This window comes from Oryzias latipes, chromosome 9 (assembly GCF_053564925.1).
Source record: "Oryzias latipes strain Hd-rR chromosome 9, Olatipes_Hd-rR_3.1".
In the NCBI taxonomy this organism is placed as follows: Eukaryota; Metazoa; Chordata; class Actinopteri; order Beloniformes; family Adrianichthyidae; genus Oryzias; species Oryzias latipes.
The window spans coordinates 1022501-1042025 of NC_136245.1; the positions used below are offsets into that span (position 1 = coordinate 1022501).

Here is a 19525-nt window from a genome sequence, read left to right on the forward strand (position 1 = left end):
GTGAACCAGCCCCCCCCAAAGGAGACCCGCCCCACACTCCAGGCAACCACTCACCCACCAACAGGAAGTCCAGTAGAGAGCAAGACAGCACCCCCCCCCCCCCCCCACGCCCAAGAGGATGACACTCAAGAAGAGTGGGAGTCCCAGATGAGGGAACGGGGGCTAACCAGGCCCCCCCCAGGTAGGCCAGAACCAGCACCACAGGAACACGGACACCCCCAGCCCCCTGGCCCAGAGAAGTCAGGGATCGTTGTCCCTGTGGAGAGAGAGCTGTGAGGCCCGGGAAGCCAACCCCCACGGGTCATGCCCCCCCACAAGCTTTGTATGCTAAGATGAAGTCGTAATAACCAGTTTCTTTTCATTTTGCTAAACTGTGGATTTTACCTGTTGATGGACAGAGCGACCAAGCTCTGAGTGGAAAACTGTCGCTTTGCTTCACTTTCTGTCCTTGAGCAACACGCCCAGCTCCAGAATGATTCCAGAATGATTCCAGAATGATTCCAGAATGATTCCAGAATGATTCCGGAATGATTCCAGAATGATTCCGGAATGATTCCAGAATGATTCAAGAATGATTCCGGAATGATTCCAGAATGATTCCAGAATGATTCCAGAATGATTCATGATTCCAGCATGATATTCTGATGCCGGCATTGTGTCAATGTGTGTCTGTGTGTGTGCGTGTTTGTTTGTGTGTGTGTGTGTAGATGTGTGTGTGTGTGTGCGCATGTGTGTGTGTGTGTGTGTAGATGTGTGTGTGTGTGTGCGCATGTGTGTGTGTGTGTAGATGTGTGTGTGTGTGTGTAGATGTGTGTAGATGTGTGTGTGTGTGCGTGCGTGCGTGTGTGTGTGTGTGTGTGCGTGCGTGCGTGTGTGTGTGTGTATGTGTGTGTGTGAGAGAGTGGACAGTGATTTCTACAGCCGTGTGTTCCACACAGACATGCTCGGCGTGTCGTTCCTGTGGGAGAGGAAGCGTGTTTTTCTGGGATGTGTTTATCGTCAAAGATCGGTGCTGCCGCCCCTCCAGTTGCTTCATTTCACTCCTCCAGCTCACGGTCTGCCTAATATTTGATGAGACGTCAGGACTGCCAGCTCCCATCTCCTGCAATCCTTGAAAACATGAAAGAACGCTGAAAAAGTGCAGGAAGCTTTTGTTCTTGTTTATTTGCATGAAAAGGGAAAGTCGTGAGGAAACCAGGATGGAGACGCAGATGAAAGATAAAGTTTGGATCTGAGGCGGTTCTGCAGAACAGAGGCGGGTAAAAAGAGATATTAATCTGTCAAATCCTGGTTTTGTAATTGAGCACAGGAAAGCGAGTGCAGCTCAGTGAGGTTGAATTAAACATGGAAGTGCTTCCTCATCCACTATTTAATCCTCAGGCCGTTTGACTTGATAGGAGCTCCGGCTGGACAGCTCATTTAGAGAAACATCCACGCTGCTCACAATGTGAGTGTTGCATTAATGGTTTGGGCTGAACCGCCTTGTTCTGGGTGGTTGTCGTGGTTTCCTGAAGCAGCTAAAGAGGTTTCCCACTGAACTCATCTTTTCCTGTGACGGACGAGCTGTGACAGCTTCACCAGCTATTCTGTTGGTCTGTCAATCTCCTTGACTCAGGTCCTCCTCATGTCTCTGCACGTAAATCTACAATTACCACTTTTTGTTTCCAAAACGAGACTTTTGGTCCGTCTTGCATGAAAACTAAACAATTCAACTCCTCCAAATGTGAGGAGACGTTCAGAGCGGTCATCCTAAAAGCCGTTCCCTTCCAGGTCCTGAACTCTGATCTCACTAACCTACATGTTTAACTTAATCGGCCTCGTCTGAAAACGCAAGCATCCTTTTTCAAGAAGACAAGCGACCTTCATCAGCGACCTCCTCAGACCCACAGCCTATTCTGGATCTTTGCAGTCAGCAGAGTCTCACTGGAGTTAGGGTTTCATTCAGAGAGGTTTTCTTCTTCCAGATTTTGATTTCTCCAAAAAAAAAAAAAATTCTGTGGTAAAATCTGATGGAGCTGAGAAAGTCAATCATGAAACGTTCCTCCTATTTAATGAGAAGCTTTGCTGCACAGCGTTCAGAAAAGAACAATTTTTTTTCATTCCAGAACCACTGAAGTTGTTCTGCACCGAGTCGGCTGTTCGGAAGGATTTTTCATTTTGAGTCAGAGACGATATTTTCTCTAAAGAACATAACTGATGTTTTCCATGATTCATCCACAGAAACCTGGACTGGAAAAAGGTCTGTTCACCTTCCAAATACTAAAAATGAGTCAGTGTTTGAATATTCCCAGCATCTCACATCGTTCACCATAGACGGACAGATAGATAAATAGATGAGTACACAGACCCGCTACATTAAAGAGGCACAGTGTCAAGACAACACAAGTTAAGAAGCACGAAAAATTACAATAGTTCATCAAAAAATAATTCATTAAAAGGGTTTGAATAAAAGAACCAGATGAAAACATTACTTATACATACCACACCATAACATTAGGTACAAGGGCAAATGAAGAGACAGTCCCTCCACTGGTTATTGTCATTTATGGTCAATTACTTTCTTTTCAAAGATAAAAAAATGAACCCTCAGTCATGTTTTCTGCACCAGAAATCCCTAAACGACGGCGTAAAGACGGACGAAGAGGTGATGACGAACGTCTGTTTTTGCCTCCCAGAAACCATCAGATCTGCGTCTGGCTGTCCGCAGCTCTCAGAGAAAACAGCCTCGTCGTTTTAACACTCACCAAATACCAAAGAAACCCGTGGACCGCATTTACCATTTGGGTTTTTAGGAGGAAAAAATATGAAAGTTGTCAATGGATTTTGTAATTTCATCATAAATCATTTTGTGTTCATGTGATGACCGGAAAAACCTGCAGCTCTGTGCAAACAAAACTGTTTTTTCCTCCGTGAGGCCAGAATGTTTCTGAGGATTTACACTCCGCTTTGTCCTTAATATGCTGCCGTCTTTAGCAAAAAGGAATCATGGTTATTATGAATTAGTTATTCAAAAAGGAGATTTGAAATTGGAAGCAGATGAAGAGGAGCTGATTGTCTGCAGACCTGTCAGCATCACTTCTGTCTCGCTCTGCAGTCCAACTGTTTCCTCCGAGGCTGAAACTGCTTTTTGGTGATGAAGCTGACAGTTGCTGTTTGTGTGAAGCTTTATAGGAAAAGTGTGAGTCTCTGCAACTCGTTTGGTTCTTCGCTAAGCTTTTACATTTTGCAAACATTTGTTCTTTGTTTCTAGTCAAACAAAAAAATGTGGTGAGAAAAAAGATCCAAGTGGATTTTTGTTGTGTAGCAAAAATTCAATTTTTTTAATTGAATCATTTTCAGGAGGAAAACACAGCAGCGGGAATCAGATTTACTACAAAGCGTCACGGATCCGTTTAATCTGAAACAGTCTCATCACTTTCAGCTCTTGGATGCAGAAATCTGTTTTCTTGTTGATGTCCAGAATAAAAAGTCCTTACATCTTAAATTCGGTTTCTGCCGCACAGATGCCATAAAGGTTCAAGGGAAAGTTCTCCTCTGCAGCTCCCTTCTTCACCTGTTCTGTCCTGACGGGGTCACAGGTGGGGGTCACAGGTGGGGGTCACAGGTGGGGTCAGGGTCCACCCTGAACGGTCGTCCGTCTGCATCAAAATATGTGCCTCCAACGTCAGCAAATGGTACTCTGGCGCCCCCTATGTGGCCGTGAGCACACTGCAGGCAGCAGAGATGCGCCGGGCGCGCGGTCCGTCTGACCGCACGCAGAGCGCACACCGCCGCGGGATTGATTTCCTGACACACACACACACCCCCCACCCCCCAGGAAAAAAAAGAGCCAAAAAAAGAAAGCAAACTAAATCACAGGCGGGGCAGGATTTTAGACAAACATTTTATGTTTTTTCCTTTCTAATTTTTTACATTTAATTTATTTCTAAAAGTATTTCGTCTAAATGTTAAAATATTATAATTATTATTTTTGTTATTTTTGTGATCAATATTAATCGAACTCAAGATTTTTTCCCAGCATCCCACCGGCTGAATGTCACTTTACTCCAATACAACCACCAACTTCTGTGATTTGAATTACAATAATAATGGGAGGAGGTGTTCGGGGGGAGGGGGGCTCTTTATCCCTCCGTGTCCATAAATCGCATCTAATGACAGTCGGGCAGGGAAGAGTTAAAGGGAGGAGACGGAGAGTGACACGCCTCATTGGGTAGATTATGTGCCGCAAACAAAAAGTGTGTGTCTGCGCGCCAGTCAGCCAGAGCTGCGGCCCCATCTGTGCGCCTGCGTCTGCTCCTCTGTCTACCTTCATCCGTCCGCCCCGCCAGCGTCGGCGAGCCTCTGCCGCAGCACTGTCACTTTCACCGCGCCGGGGGGGGGCATGAACTGATTCTGGGCCAACCCGGGAGCGCCCCGCCACCTCCACCGAGCCCCCAGCTTGATTCCGGAGCCGTATTGTAGTTGCTGCTTCTTCCCGGGACTGTTGACGGTTCTGCGCCGCAGCTGCGCTCTCCAACCGTTTGTGGATTATTGCTCATCCTGGTCGACGCAGAGGTAGGTGAAGCCCAAACGCGCGATTCGGGATAGTTTTGGAGGATTTCTGGGTTGAGTTTCGTTCGTCCTGCGAGCGCTAAAGGCTGTGCGTCTGCGGAGGGGAGAGAAGGCGCAGATGTGGCTCCGCGGCGCTGATTTAGAGCGCCTGGCACCGCTGTAGCATATGGGTGTAGCATCCCCCACCCACTCGGCCTGCCTCTGAAGGAGCACTTTATGGACACAGAACCTTCATTATAACAGGGTCCGTGTCTGCGAACCGCGTCTGGGTCGGTTCCGTCCTCACGGAGCGCGAATGGAAGCTGCTTTCTGAAAGCTCGTTCAGGTTTGCAGCGGTCCTAAAGAAAGGCTCAGCTGCACTAAATCACACAAACCTCAAGAAAAATGGATCATCTTCAGGTACAAATATTCCAGTTTAGTTAGGATCCACGGCATCAACATTGATTCATAAAGAATCAAATAAAAAGAGGAGCCTGAGCAGCCGAAGCGTCGCTTCTCCTCATTTGTCTTTGGTCTTATTTTATGCCAACAAGTATATTTGATTAAAAAATTAAAAATTTTATCGGTATGATCCCGTTCCTGTTGCACCGGTGAATCCTCTGGTTTTCGTGTTTTTGGAGCTGCATTCAAAGGAGCGGGTGCGTAAAGACGCGCGGCGGCTCAGGCCCGGAACGCTCACTGCTTTATTTTTTCATGCTCACATTTATTTTATTGGCTGTTAACTGGCGGCGCCGTGACTTTAACGCCTCCAAGGCAGCGAGGCCCTCATTATTATTGTTGTTATTATTACTATTCTTTTTTAAATTATCATTATTATTATTATTATTAGTGTGTTGGTGTATTCTAGCCAGGAGGAGCGTGTTTTCGCGCGCACTTGTGCCGCGTGAACACGCACTCAGCGGTGATAATAAGCCGCTCGTGCTGCTTTAATTACAGTCTCAGAGGAAAAGTGGAGATTATGGTAATGAGGAGCCACGCGCTGCCGCGTGCGTGCGTTCCTAAAGAGGCTATGGCGGCGGGAAGCCGCCGGACTCTCCGGTTAAATGTGACTATTGAGCTTTGGCAAATTAAAAGTGCGGAGGAGCGCGCGCTCAGAATATTTCCTTTTCATTTTTCAAACTGCACATTCTCGTTAAAAGTGGAAGTCTTACGGGGATTTTGGGAGTTTTGGCTGAAGAGGAGCTTCCACGAGGAATGTTAGTGACACTTTTTCTAATTTACAAATTAACATTATTTAAAAATAGGTTAATGTTCACATTAACAGGTCAAGCAGTATGTGTCCTTTAAAAACAGCAACATATTATTGGTATATTAATACTACTACTACTACTTAGGATACTGATGATGATGATAATAATAATAATAATAATAATAATAATAATAATAATAATAATAATAATAATAATGTTAAATAATAAAAAAAAATGTTAAATAATAATAATGTTAAATAGTAATAATAATAATAATAAAAAATATATAATAATAATAAAATAATAATAATAATAATTATAATAACCACAACAATAATAATTATGTATAATAACTTCATCCCATTGAAACAGATTAAAATGACGAATAAAACCTGATTGAAGGATCAGGAGTAAAGGCAGGAAAAAGAATTCTAAAGAGCATTTAGGGGTTACGGTTCCTCAGTTTTGCCGCTTTATTTGGTGTATGTGGTCACTGTGAAAGCCGCGCGCTCACGTGTGCGTGTCTCGCGCCCGCAGTGGGACATGGAGGAGTCCGGCTCTCAGAAGCTGGTCTGGGACGGGGACGCCAAAGCGGTGCAGCAGTGTCTCACCGACATCTTCACGAGCGTCTTCACCACGTGCGACATCCCCGCGCACGCCATCTTCGGGCCGTGCGCGCTCAGCCACACGTCCATGTACGACAGCATCGCCTTCCTCGCGCTCAAGTCCACCGACAAGCGCGCGGCTCCGTACATCTTCAGGGTGAGTCCGAACGACTTCTTGTCTCGAGTAATTTAATTTCTTTCAGGGAAAAATCAAAACCAGATTTTTTTTACATTTATGGAAATATAAAAGTGAGCCTTTGTTTGCGCGCGCGCAGGTGGACACGTCCGCGGCCAACAGCACCTCGGAGGGTCTGATGTGGCTGCGGCTGGTCCAGTCCGCTCGGGACAAGGAGGAGCAGAACCTGGAGGCCTACGTGAAGAACGGGCAGCTCTTCTATCGCTCACTTCGACGCATCGAGAAGGATGAGGAGCTGCTGGTCTGGTATGGCACGGACCTGATCGACCTGCTGCTGCTCAGCTCCAGCAGGGCCCCCGCAAAGAGTAAAGGTGAGCAGTTAGCCCCTCCCCACTTAAGACTTATTGACAGTAATCCTCTGACAGTCCGTCATTAAAAACAGCTCCAACGTTTGATCCAATGTCCTGGTTCTGCCTGCAGCTTCAGCCCATCACACCTGCCCAGACTGCAACCAGCGGTTCCAGTTTGAGTTTCCCTTCTTGGCCCACCTGCGGTTCCGTTGCTCCAAGAGACTGCAGGGCGGCGGCTCAGCAGACGAGGAGTCCGGCAGAGACAGAAGCACAGAGCACGCAAACAGCCCCCCACCCAGGACCAGCCCAAAGCTGGGCCGCTCCGAAGGCTTTGGAAACCCTCAGGACAGCACCAAGCCCTCCACCGACTTCCACAACCTGGCCCGGGATCTGGAAAAGAACCGAACCAGCCCGCCGAGCGACAAGGAGGCCGAGATCTGCAGCGAGAGCTCAGGGAAGAGGAAGTTCTCGGACGTAGATGAGCGAGAAAGCCGAAGGCCGGGCCTCCTGCAGACCAAGTCCAAAGACGAGCTGGAAGCTTCTGCTCAGAACTACAGAGGAGTTTACAGCTTAGAGGAGAACCAGAGGTCCTTCTCCCCGCCAGGCTCAACGGATCCTGGGGAGGCCAAGCGCAGCGCCTTCACAGAGGTCCGGAAGCCCCCTCAGAACCCAAAACACCACAGCAGCACCAGGAACTCTGAAAACAAAGAGGGAGGCCGCCCCAGCGGGAATCCTCCTGAGAAGAACCTGGGCATCAGGCAGGTGCTCTCTGAGACGCAGCCGCCGCAGAGCTTGTCCCTGGGCAGCGCTTTTACCTCCGTCAGCCAGCAGGGCGGCGGCAGCGGTGGCGAGAGGAAGAGCGCCTTCAGCCAGCCGTCCCGCTCCTTCTCGCAGATTTCCCCCCTAGTGATGCCCCCGAAGCTGCTGGACTGCCACCCAGCGGTGGGTGACACCATCTCCTCCAGCAGACTCTACCAGGCGGACCACCTGGCCGCCAAGCTGCAGGGCGCAGAGCTGGGAGCCAACTGCCCGGTGCCGGGCGCTATGAGCAAGCAGAACCCCTTCGTCTACGCCACTGCCTTCTGGCCCAAGAACTCTGGACCCATCCAGCTTCAGATGCCCTCCGCCCTCACCCTGTTGCCCCCCTCCTTCACCTCCCTCTGCCTGCCGGCACAGAACTGGTGTGCCAAGTGCAACGCCTCTTTCCGCATGACCTCAGACTTGGTTTACCACATGCGCTCGCACCATAAAAAGGAATACGCCATGGAGCCTCTGGTCAAGCGGCGGCGTGAGGAGAAGCTCAAGTGCCCCATATGCAACGAGTCCTTCCGGGAGCGGCACCACCTGTCACGGCACATGACCTCCCACAACTGAGTTTAGGACTCCGAGGACCGGGACCCGCCTGGATTTAGGCTCCTACTGGAGACCGAACACTCAAAGCCACCAAACCCCCTTTGCACCTGTCTTCAGTTTGGACACGCCCCTCACACCTGTCCGTTTCCTGTTCCTCCCCTGTGAAACAGACCAACGTCCAGTTTTGAGTATGTGCAAATGCATTTGGACTTGAAAAGGAATCTATTTATGACGCACCGAAGGGAAGATTTAAATATGTGTAAATGTACAGTAAGTTGTATTTTATATCATGAAAATGCAAATATGGAGATGAGTTACGCCACCGTCACACGTCGTCATGGTTTACAGCCCAGCCAGCATTTTCATGCTTTACTATCGATATGGACACAAATTGGGAATTTTATGTCGGACTATATTTGCGTGCATGTAATATGAGATATTGATTTAAGATGCAGTCTATACATTACAATGTGATGAATTGGTTTTATTTGAAAAAACAAAGTGTCATATTTTGTGTCAGTGGGGAATAGTTTCAGTGTGTTCTTCCTTTTTGCAGAAATTTACTACTCGATAGTTTATCTAATTTATGTTAAATGCATTGACAATAAAATAGATTTATTTTCATCTGTGGCTTTTTTTCAATTTCTTCTTTAAAGTCAAATAAAATTGTTTTTTCAGAAAACAAATTTTACTTTTTGACAAAAAAGACAGAATCTAAAATTTGAATTTTGAAATATAAATATAGTTGGTCTAAATTTTAGGATTTAAAAGCATTTAATCTCACGAACAACAGACTGTGTATTATTCTTCTCTAAAAAACACAATTTTTTAAGTTAATTAGTACGTTTTTTTCTACTTAAATTATTTATATTTTGCGTTTATTTATTTTTTTAGGATTACTTGGGTCTTTATTTTAATTTAAAACTAGAAAAGGATTGAGATCAATTCTACTTGAAAGGATTTTCTTTACATTGGAATTTGGTCTTATTGTTGAACATAAACGGTTTATGGAGGCAGCTGTCTTTAGAAAAAAGGAAAGATGTGGAATAAAGAGCTGAAGGAGAAAGAGATTCTAGAAAAGAGAAGTCAAAGCTCTTCTCTTCAGCTGGATTCCTAAAATTCTTTTTCTGACAGTCGCTGTATTTCCTTTAAAGGCCGTTTTTATGCGCAAAAACCTGCAGCTTTTCAAAAATAAAGGAAAAAATAATCAACCACATTTATACATTAATGCACTAAAATAAACGTCTGAACGAACGTGTTTATTACGAGTTAAAAGCGTGAAGATATCAGCTGCCGCTCTGCAGCATTTAGACCGACAGGCTGTCCAATTTACGCAAAGATGTTTTTATGGATTCATTCTCCGGGACTGAGATTTAAATTAATGTGTACAGATGACATGTAACTACATCTTTTTTGTTATGTGACACGAGTACATTCTACTCTGCTTACGGATTTTATCTGCATTTATTAATGCTGAAGAAACAGCATCGGATCGGTTTGAAGCTGGGGGGTTGAAAATGAACCACGTGCGCCACCAAGCGGCGCCTTCAGGAACTGCAGCACTGAAGGTCCAAGCTTCAGAGAACAAAAGCGACCATCTGAGGTTTGGTTTGCGCTGTGACGTCAGATGTTTGCTTTACTAGTTCTATTCGTTTCTTGAACTTTTGTTTTGGTCTGCTTCAGGACTTTGAGCTCTCTTGAAGAAGTTCATAAATTATTATTAATTCAGTCAAACAAACTAAGTAACTAAGTTCAGGATTCAAGTCCAAAATTCTTGAATTTTGATTTCTTAGTGGTGCTACTTTGATTAATCAAGGAAACAAATCTGGTATAAGATGATGTTACTGAGGAACTTTACTAGATGGATTCAGAGGATGTTATATACATATGTACATACAGAGGTCGCACCTCTAGTCCCCGTCTAACATCTCAGAATCATTCCCTTTAACTGCTCTGCCTTTGGACTCAGTTTTTGGAGCAGCGGCCAAAAGCAAAACTTCTGCTTAGTTGGTTGCTCACAGAGTGACACCTTCACTTTCGCCTTCACCTTCAGCTGCATGACTTCCATACTCTGAGCTGGTATTTGTCTGTAAAAGCGTGCAAACTGGACGACGCGGCAAAACTTGATCTACCAACATGGTTCCGTGCTAAACAGGCATAATCGTTGATTAATCCAGAAAAGACTGGAAAACGGATCCAAATGCTCAGACCTCACAAGTATGCCGCATAGCGGGATTGCACGCTGTTTTGTGTCTATCTGCACATTGGAAAGGGTCAGACTCAACTTTAAATGACTGCAGGAATCGAGCGCGCGGACAAACTTTGATTCCTCTGTGGAGGTCATGATGTTTGTCACGAGCGTAGAAACTGTTGCTTGAGTGACGTGAGCCATCGAAACCAGCACGCGCCTCCTCCGGACGTCCATTTGTTTAAGCTCAGCCTCTTTTTCCATTGCACTGATTTCATGAAGTCTGCATTAAAGCGGCTGTTTGCGGCAGTTCCGGTGCACATGTTGGTGCCATCCACCGCAAATCCTAGAAAGAAATGCAATTACGGTTTTCAGCCCCAATGTGTAGACCTGCAACACTTAGCAACAGCTAACAGCAATTACAACAATCGATAAAATCTTCTAAATGTTTGTTTGGAGCTCTGGGAAGCTCCTCCACTTGCAGAGGATTTTGTTTTTCCAGGCAAATAACATGAAATAACCTTAACAAGGTTTGTGAGGAGGGGCTCTGAGCTGCTTCTGCCATAAAAGACTGATGTGGAGGCGACGACACAAAACGAATAAAGATTCAACCCAGAAGGCAAACTCAGTAAAGGTGTGGGGCTGGAACATCATGTTACAGTAGTTAAATTTGGTTTTTCTCCTTTTTGTCTTCAAAGTTTCATTTTAGCTGAAGGAATTCTCATATTTTTGGTTCCCTCATGTCCATAAACTTCTCTTCAAATTTCCTATATTTGTATTTTCTTCCAGAGTGAACCGGTTTTTCAAATTTTCTTTTAAGCCTAACACTGAACGCACACATTAGTGTATTTTAGAAGATGACGTGCAGCCAGTTTGTAGGTCAAATGTGGCAAATAAATAAAGAAATAAACATGGGATTTCTTTTCTGTTTCACTTAAAAAGCTGAAGAACATGTCGGTGTGGAAGCAGCAGTTCATTCATTACATCAGATCTTTAAAAAAGCTGTAGAAAAACTCTCTTGGGAAACACACTGCTCACAATAAGTTAGTGATGTTATTTTTTTCACTTCACTTTCTCTTTTTGAGATCATCCATTCACCTTAAAACCTGCTGAATCCCCGTCAGGGTCACGGGGTCGCTGGAGCCTGTCCCTGCTGCTGTTGGGCGAAGTTCACCCTCTCTTACTCACACAAACACACACCTACACACACACACACACAAAGGGGCAATTTAGAGACACCAACCCACCTATGAAGCACGTGTTTGGATGGTTCCCAGAGAAAATTCAAAACTTGCACAGAGAGAACATCCAAACTCCACTCAAAAAGGACCCAGCTAGGATTTGAACTAAGGCCTTATCACTGCAAGGCAAGAGCGCTAACCACTGCACCACAGCATTGGGGTGACAGAACCACCTGATTTTGTGTTTTTGTGACTAAGTAGCGTCACAGGTTACAGGACAGCACCTGAACACCTGCCTCAATAGTTTGTCTCTTTTCTCCCAGCCCAGCAGCAGTTTATAGTTTCAGGGGACTCGTGCACACGCCCAGCCGAACAAATCATTCATATTTCATTTTTTGTTTCATTCTAAGGGTGCACACTTGGTTTTCAACAGAACCTTACTCACCGTCTGAGTTTCCCTCCACAAACAGCCAAACCAGAGCGTTGTCCACCTCAGTGACAGACCACTACCATGACCAGAACCCAAGGACCTCTGACGTGGTTTAGTGTTGGATGTACTTTATCTAACTGTTGTTTTTAAGACTGCTTTTTGCTGACCTACACATTGCTGCTGCCGTGTTGGGATTCTTTTCTTCTGTAAATTCCCTCTGGAGGAAGGAGACGTCTGAGGAAGCTGAGGGATTCTGAGATACAAACTGATAGCACCCAATGCAAGGACTGTGAACCAACACTCCCATGTCTGCAGTGAGGAGTTGAAATGAGCGTACTGTTAATTACTGACCTTGCATCTCTTCAATTCATTATTCTTTTCTGTTACCAGGACAACCAATTCTAAATCAAAAAGGGAGGTCGGACAGGCATCTGCAGAACTGTTGGAGGCAGAGGCGTTGGACATTTGTTTGTTTTCGGTTCTCCTCACGAGAAATCGTACTGGGCTCCTGTCTGTTTTCAGAATGCAGGCCTGTTGACCAGATGGGAGGGGGACTCGGGTTTCCAGACTAACCATTCACCACCGACTCCACTGCTTTGACTGGAATGACGGACAACCGTTGCAGGAGACTCTACCCACACCAAGACACCACCGTGGATGTTTGCAGTACAGACCATGTGACCTGGACAATACACCAACGGTCTACCGTCCTTTTCACTGATGAGGGTCAGGTCACCTTGACATAGAAATGATGGTCGCCAGCGTTGTTGGAGATGGCGAAGTCAGCGATACGCCCAGGTCAGCGATACGCCCAGGTCAGCGATACGCCCAGGTCAGCGATACGCCCAGGTCAGCGATACGCCCAGGTCAGCGATACGCCCAGGTCAGCGATACGCCCAGGTCAGCGATACGCCCAGGTCAGCGATACGCCCAGGTCAACATGGTCTCCAGGGTTCTTTGGTGGAGGAGGAGCAACAGTCTGGCTTCTGAGTCAGGAGCACTATCTATTTCTACTGGTCTCTGCTGTCCTGTGCAGCCCTATGAGCACCCATGACTCCATTTTTCCCTTTCCTCACTCTGAAAAAGGATCTGATCTGCTCGTCTTTGCATTCACTCAGAAGCTGAAGAGCGGGAAAGCAGACCCTTCCTGCTCGAGTGGAAGTTGAGTGGATACGCCAGTGATGCGCGGGGCAGGCAGAGGTTGATGAGTCATCCCAACAGTTTATTTTGAAGTTTCATCATCAAATTTCTGGCAACTGGGATCAGAGTTCTGAATTATCCGCCAGTCTTGAAGCAGCAAAAGGCAAGAGGCGGGCTGTTGGAACTTTGTGGAGTGACACACCGGACACTTAAGACACAGACTGAGAGGCAGCTTGACCAAAAGCTTGATGCCTTATTTTCCCAACAGGACAGAGGGTTCATGGAAAAACGGTTACATTGAAACTTTCTGCTTGGATCAGAGAAAAGAGCCGGGGGGGGGGGGGGGGGGGGGGGGGGGGGGGGGTCTGTTAATTTCTTCACCTACACTCTGATCTACAGGGTGCAGATGTATGATGTGTTTTACTGCAATAACAGTACAGATTCAATTCCAATCCAAACGAAACAAAAAACCTCGGGTCCACAGAGCGCCGGAGCTCGCCGCCAACAGGAAGTGGCGCTCTGTGAGCCAAGCTCAGTTTGTAACCGGATCAATGCAAACAGGGAGAGAGTCACAACTGGAGGAGGGAAGGGACCAAGACCGCACCAACAATGCAGGTCAGGGGGGGGGGGTCCATAAAATGGTGCAGTGCACATGTTTACATAGCTCTAAGCACCCACCCCCCATCAGCAAAACAACAGGTCGGTTTCATTCCAAAGGCATCAGGTTGATGCTACTGGAACAGCATGAGGCTATCTGCAGATCCTCTGTGGTATTCTGCGCTCCCATGTCCCCCCTGTCCCCCCACTCCACCCCCAGCCCGTTTATCACTGCATCACTTAGAGTGGAGAGGAACAGTTTATGTCCCCTCTAAGCACCCCCCTCACCCCATGGTCACGCTGCATTTTTACATTTTTGGCTTGTAGCTGCGTCTGTCGTCTGCCGGCAGAGAGGTGAACAACCGGGCCGGGGGTAGGGGACACGCCCACATGGAAACTGCTTTCAATGCACACCTGACACTCAGGTGTGCATGCAGAAGTCAACATTTCTTCACCCTTCTTATCTGGACTAATCCAGAAGGTTTCTCTATTTTTACGCAGAGACAAACCAGAACAAGCTTCTCCTATATACATAAAATATAACATAAAAAAAGCATAACCGCCAAGAATGTGGCAGCAAAACCCCTGAAAGACTAGGAGAAGCAACACACGCCTAAAAAAACATGAAAACAAAACCTGAAGCAAAAAGCTCAAAAGACATAATCATCCACTCACACACAGAGGGTTAACCAGAGGAATTTCATCCTCAGAAGATCTTTTTGATTTTCAACAATAGAAAGAGTTTAGATGAGCTAAATATTACAGAATTGTGCCAAAAACTCCAGGACAAAAAATGAAGTTACAGGAACTGTCACGGTGCCTCCGGCTGCTGCCTCTCCCTCCCTGCTCTCTCATTGGTACCAGCTGTCCTTCATCACCTCATCTTCAGGCAGACCTTCTTCAGGAGATCCACCCCAGCATACTACACCAGTCCGTTGTACTCTCTCCGGTGCTCACGCCTGGTCCTAAGCTAAGTAACCTCGCTCTCTTATCCAAGCCTTGTACTTACCCACTCCTGTCTTACGCCTTCAGGTCCATTCACCTCTGGTCACGCTGGTTCCTCGCTCCGCTCCGGTTACACCGTCCTCGGCGCTCCGCCTCACCTCAAGCTGGTTCCCGCCATCCTCGGCGCTCAAGCTCGCCACAAGCTGGTTCCGGTCTCGCCTCGTGCTGCTCTGGATTCCCACGGAACCCCGAATCTGACTCACCTGTTCTGGACTACTTCTGTTATTAAATATTCTGATCCTACCCCTGCTCCTGAGTTTCTTCCGGCTTACAGCATCTGGGTCTGCCCAGCCATCGTATCATGACAGGAACATCTGAAAGTCCAGTTAAACACAAGTAACCTGTTTTTTTTTTTAGGTTGTGTTTTTTTTCTTACCCACACACAATCCTTCATTCTCAAACACAAAAACTTTAATGAAAAGAGCAATTCTTCCGCCTGCAGAGTTGAGATTATCATGATGACTCTGCTCAAGGTATAATCAATAAATCACAACCTGTCAGTCACGAGTCCTTCCTTTAGGGGAGTGTTAGACGTCTTCCTGAAGTATTTTCACTATTGTTGTACTAAAGCATTTAAACCATCCCTTCACACTATATAATGTGTTTTTATAAAAATAGTCTGAATAAAAGCATTTCCTTCATGTTTTCAGCAATAGTAAAAAGTAATCAGCAATTGTAATCCATTCCTTCTGTTCCACTGCCTCTAGGTGAGTACTACATTGCAGTTTACTTTTATAATATCAAGCTTGTTTTTATCAAAGTTAGCTAAACCAGACTGAAGTGTCAAACCTGTCTTATGATGAATTATGTGTTTTAATCTGGGCGGCCATGCTGCAGCGGTAGACCTCAAATCGAAGGTTGCAAGTTCAGTTCCCGCCTTTTCCGCCTATGTGTCAAAGTGTCCTTGGGAAAGACACTGAACCCCACACTCCACTGCTTGGACCAGCTGATTAGAGGCCTGATATCCATGCCAGGAAAAAATGAAACTTTCTTTGTTGTGCATGAAGGACTCAAGTAAAAATGCCAGAAGATATCATCAGAATTTCATGAAACTAATAACGACCAACACCTATTTTCTGTTGTTGTAATGTTGTAGTAAAGTATGTCACTTACCATATTTTGGGTGGGTTCTACCATATTATCATGTCTCCTCCATGTAGACTAAACACATTATCTGTTCATGGCAGGAATATCAGTCATCCAATCGGCTGGTCCAAACAGCGCACCAATTGGATGACAGTAAAAGGCTGCTGGAACGTTTCTCTGAGAAACAAAGGAATTGTGCTTGTACCTTGGGTTGTGGATCAATGCGCATGCTCACATGTGTTCCCAACGTTTTACACACAAATAAAACAATTTTACAGAAGGAAATTTATTTCTACAGTTATGAAATGCACTCACCGGCCACTCTATTAGGCACACCTGTCCAACTGCTCGTTAACGCAAATTTCCAATAAGTTAATCACACATCAGCAACTCAATTCAATTCAATTTTATTTGTATAGCCCAAATTCACAACAACAGTCGTCTCCATGGGCTTTGTAACGGTAACAATGCGTGTAGGCATGTAGACATGGTCCAGATGATCTGCTGCAGTTCAAACCGAGCAGTACAACGGGAAAGAAAGGTGATAGAAGTGACTTTGAACATGGTTGTTGGTTCCAGACGGGCTGGTCTGAGGATTTCAGAAACTGCTGATCTACTGAGATTTTCACCCACAACCATCTCTAGGGTTTACAGAAATGGTCCAAAAAGAGAAAATAGCCAGAGAGCAGCAGTTCTGTGGACGGAAATGTCTTGTTGATGTCAGAGGTCAGAGAAGAATGACCAGACTGGTTCCAGCTGATAGAAAGACAACAGGAACTCAAAGAACCAGTGGTTCCAACCGAGGTCTGCAGAAGAGCATCTCTGAAAGAACAACACGTCCAACCTGGAGGCAGATGGACTACAGCAGCAGAAGACCACACCGGGTACCACTGCTGTCAGCTAAGAACAGGAACCTGAGGCTACAATTTACACAGACTCACCAAAACTGGACCATAGAAGATGGAAAAACATTGTCTGGTCTGATGAGTCTCCATTTCTGCTGCCACATTCAGATGGTAGGGTCAGAATTTGGCCTCAACAACATGAAAGCATGGATCCATCCTGCCTTGTATCAACGGTTCAGGCTGGTGGTGGTGGTGTCATGGTGTGGGGGATGTTATCTTGGCTCACTTTGGACCTCTTAGTACCAGTTGAGCATGGTTCCAACACCACAGCCTACCTGAGTATTGCTGCTGACCATGTCCATCCTTTTCTGACCAGTGTTGCGAATATTTCTTTATAAAATAATTAGTTATATCTATTTGTTACATTGTTCAAAAGGTAATTAAGTTTGATTCCTCAGTGAAAGCATCCTAAAAGTAATTACTTAATCAAATTAACTATTCAATTTTTGTTAAAATATTGATATGTTTCCTGCAAATATAACAAATGACTTAAGTGCAATAATTGGATCAGTGACACTTCTAGTAGACCTACAGTGTACCAGTTTACAAGAAGTGTCACTTTCACTAAAGGTCCGATATCATGCTTTTTCTTAAACTTTTCAGAATAAACTTTATCCACGTATATTAACCTTTGGCACACTAAAGACTTATTTAAATTAAATAAGAGTTATTTTCACACTTCATTTTCCTACCTGGAAGTAGAACGACACAATCTTTGAGGCTCCGCCTTTCTGTCCTTGTGGGTGTCACTCATTTTATGACGTCAACCTAGAGGCGGCCTCTGCAGCGTGTCTGCGTTTCGTCCACGAAAACAAACAACATCCAAACTTTTGCAAAGATGAATGTTCATATTGTGCATAGAAAAGGAAAGCGTTTAGCTAGCTCCACTAAGAAAGTGGGCATGTTTGTTAGCGTGGGGGCGGAGCTGGCAGCTCAGACTCTTCCTGGAAGAGTTTTTAACACTTAAAAATTCAAAAAGTGGATTTTGCCTGATATAGGCCCCTTAAGGCAGTTCTGAAGGCAAAAGGGGGTCCAGCCTGGTACTAGCAAAGTGGTCGGGGAGTGTAGTTTTACAGACGTTAGTACAAAATATAAGTACAAAAGTACAAAATGTTTTTACAGACGGACACTTTCTCTTCTACCGGCTAACATTTTAACAGACACACAAATCTCTTATTGGAGGTATGAAACCTTTTCACAGATTGGCAATACTTCATAGGAAAGCACTTTGGGTCTTCAAAAAAGGTAGAAAATAGAAGTATGCACCATTTAATCTCGACCATTTAAAAACAGCGCATGGATGTGACATTGGCTTGCATGTGGAGTGTGGTGCTCTCAGGTATGAAGAGCAGCGTTCTCCTCTGGACACACAGGATCCCTTCTGTGTGTATATTTGTCCCTGTCAGCAGACCTGCAGATTGAGCACATTGTGGGACAGAAATAGTGCTAGTGACTTGTGTACGGTGACGATTGAGTATATTTAGATTTGCAAAAAATATTGATGAAGCGGCACATCCTCTGCAGACAGCAGGCAGCTAGCCTGCTAGCTCACCAGACAGCAGGTTAGCTCAGGCTGATATTTTCACTTAAAGCAGTGTTTCGGAAGCAGAACCACCTGAACTCTGAAAACACGAACTGACATGGGTGGGCAGAGGGGGGTGCTGGGAAAAGCACAGGGAACCGTGTGGGAGCTGTTCTCCAACTGCTTTGAACAAGAAGTGGATGTATGCTGAACTCAAACTGGAAAAAGCCAATAGAGAAATGATTCTGTCATAGTCAGGAACAGGCGTGGTCAGTTACAAGAACCTGGACTGGACAGAAGTGGGACATCCCTGTGATGGTCTAGTGACCTGTCAAAGGTACTTTCTCATAGTAGCTTGTTGAATCCAGCACCCCTGTGGTCAGTTTTGGGAGCAAAACTGTAAAACCAATACCAAGCATAATGACTGACAAACGGAAAAGTCCTAACGGCGTCATAAGTTAAGTAGCAGAGTAATCTAACTAATTACTTTCATCCCAATTGCAATGTATTCAATATAAATTTACTTCTCAGTTTATTGATGCGGTTGAATGAGCTGCAAGCACTCTTTTTTTTTAATCGAGCACTTTTCATCTACCAGTGTTTTTCTGTGTGAGGGAGGGGTAGTCAAATAGGAGATTATGATTGGTTTAGGAGCAAGTAGGCGGGTGCATGATGACGCTTTCTCCATGCTGTGCCTGGGTCAAATCAGGAAGTAGCAGTGAACCATGGTGAAACGGGGTAAATAGAAAAAGACGCTTTTTTACCTTAAATGCACGTTTTGTCCCGTTCAAAGACATTATTGACATCTGTAAAAAAGTCAGAGTAAAACTGCTGCAGCTCCGTGTGCTCCTGTGATGAAGCAACGTCACTGAATCAAGCCCAACTTGATTTTACAGCCCAGAAACATGCAACTCGCACAGAGCTGGACACATTTATTGCGAGTAATTTTGTTTATCACATGTTTCCAGTGTCCACTGTAAGAGTCACTCAGAGCTCCTACAACAAAGATCCAGCATGCACAACACCTGACTTCCCCCCCATGCCGTCAAACTCTCACAAAGTACATTAATGACAAGAACTGTCACGATTAGGGAAACAAGAGGAAACCCAGATGCAGGGAAAAACCACAAGCACATTTGAAGAAAAGTCCCAGGGATTTATCTACAAGGATAACCTCAGGGAACAGACTGATTGGCAAAGTGCAGGCAGCTGTGACTGCTCCAAGCATCACACGGAGAATGGGCGGAGTCACAGCCAGCCTGCACAGAAAGCAGAGAAAGGGAAAT

The 19525-nt window shown here is 45.5% G+C and overlaps 1 protein-coding gene across 1 annotated transcript; it reads left to right on the forward strand.

Moving 5' to 3' along the window:
* Window positions 1-4156: 4156 nt before the first annotated feature.
* prdm8b (PR domain containing 8b) lies at window positions 4157-8809 on the forward strand. The gene is made up of 4 exons (XM_004072846.5): window positions 4157-4554; window positions 6279-6503; window positions 6622-6853; window positions 6963-8809. The coding sequence occupies exons 2-4, from the start codon at window positions 6285-6287 to the stop codon at window positions 8204-8206; spliced, it is 1695 nt and encodes a 564-aa protein (XP_004072894.1). The 5' UTR covers window positions 4157-4554; window positions 6279-6284; the 3' UTR covers window positions 8207-8809.
* The last annotated feature ends 10716 nt before the right edge of the window (window positions 8810-19525 follow it).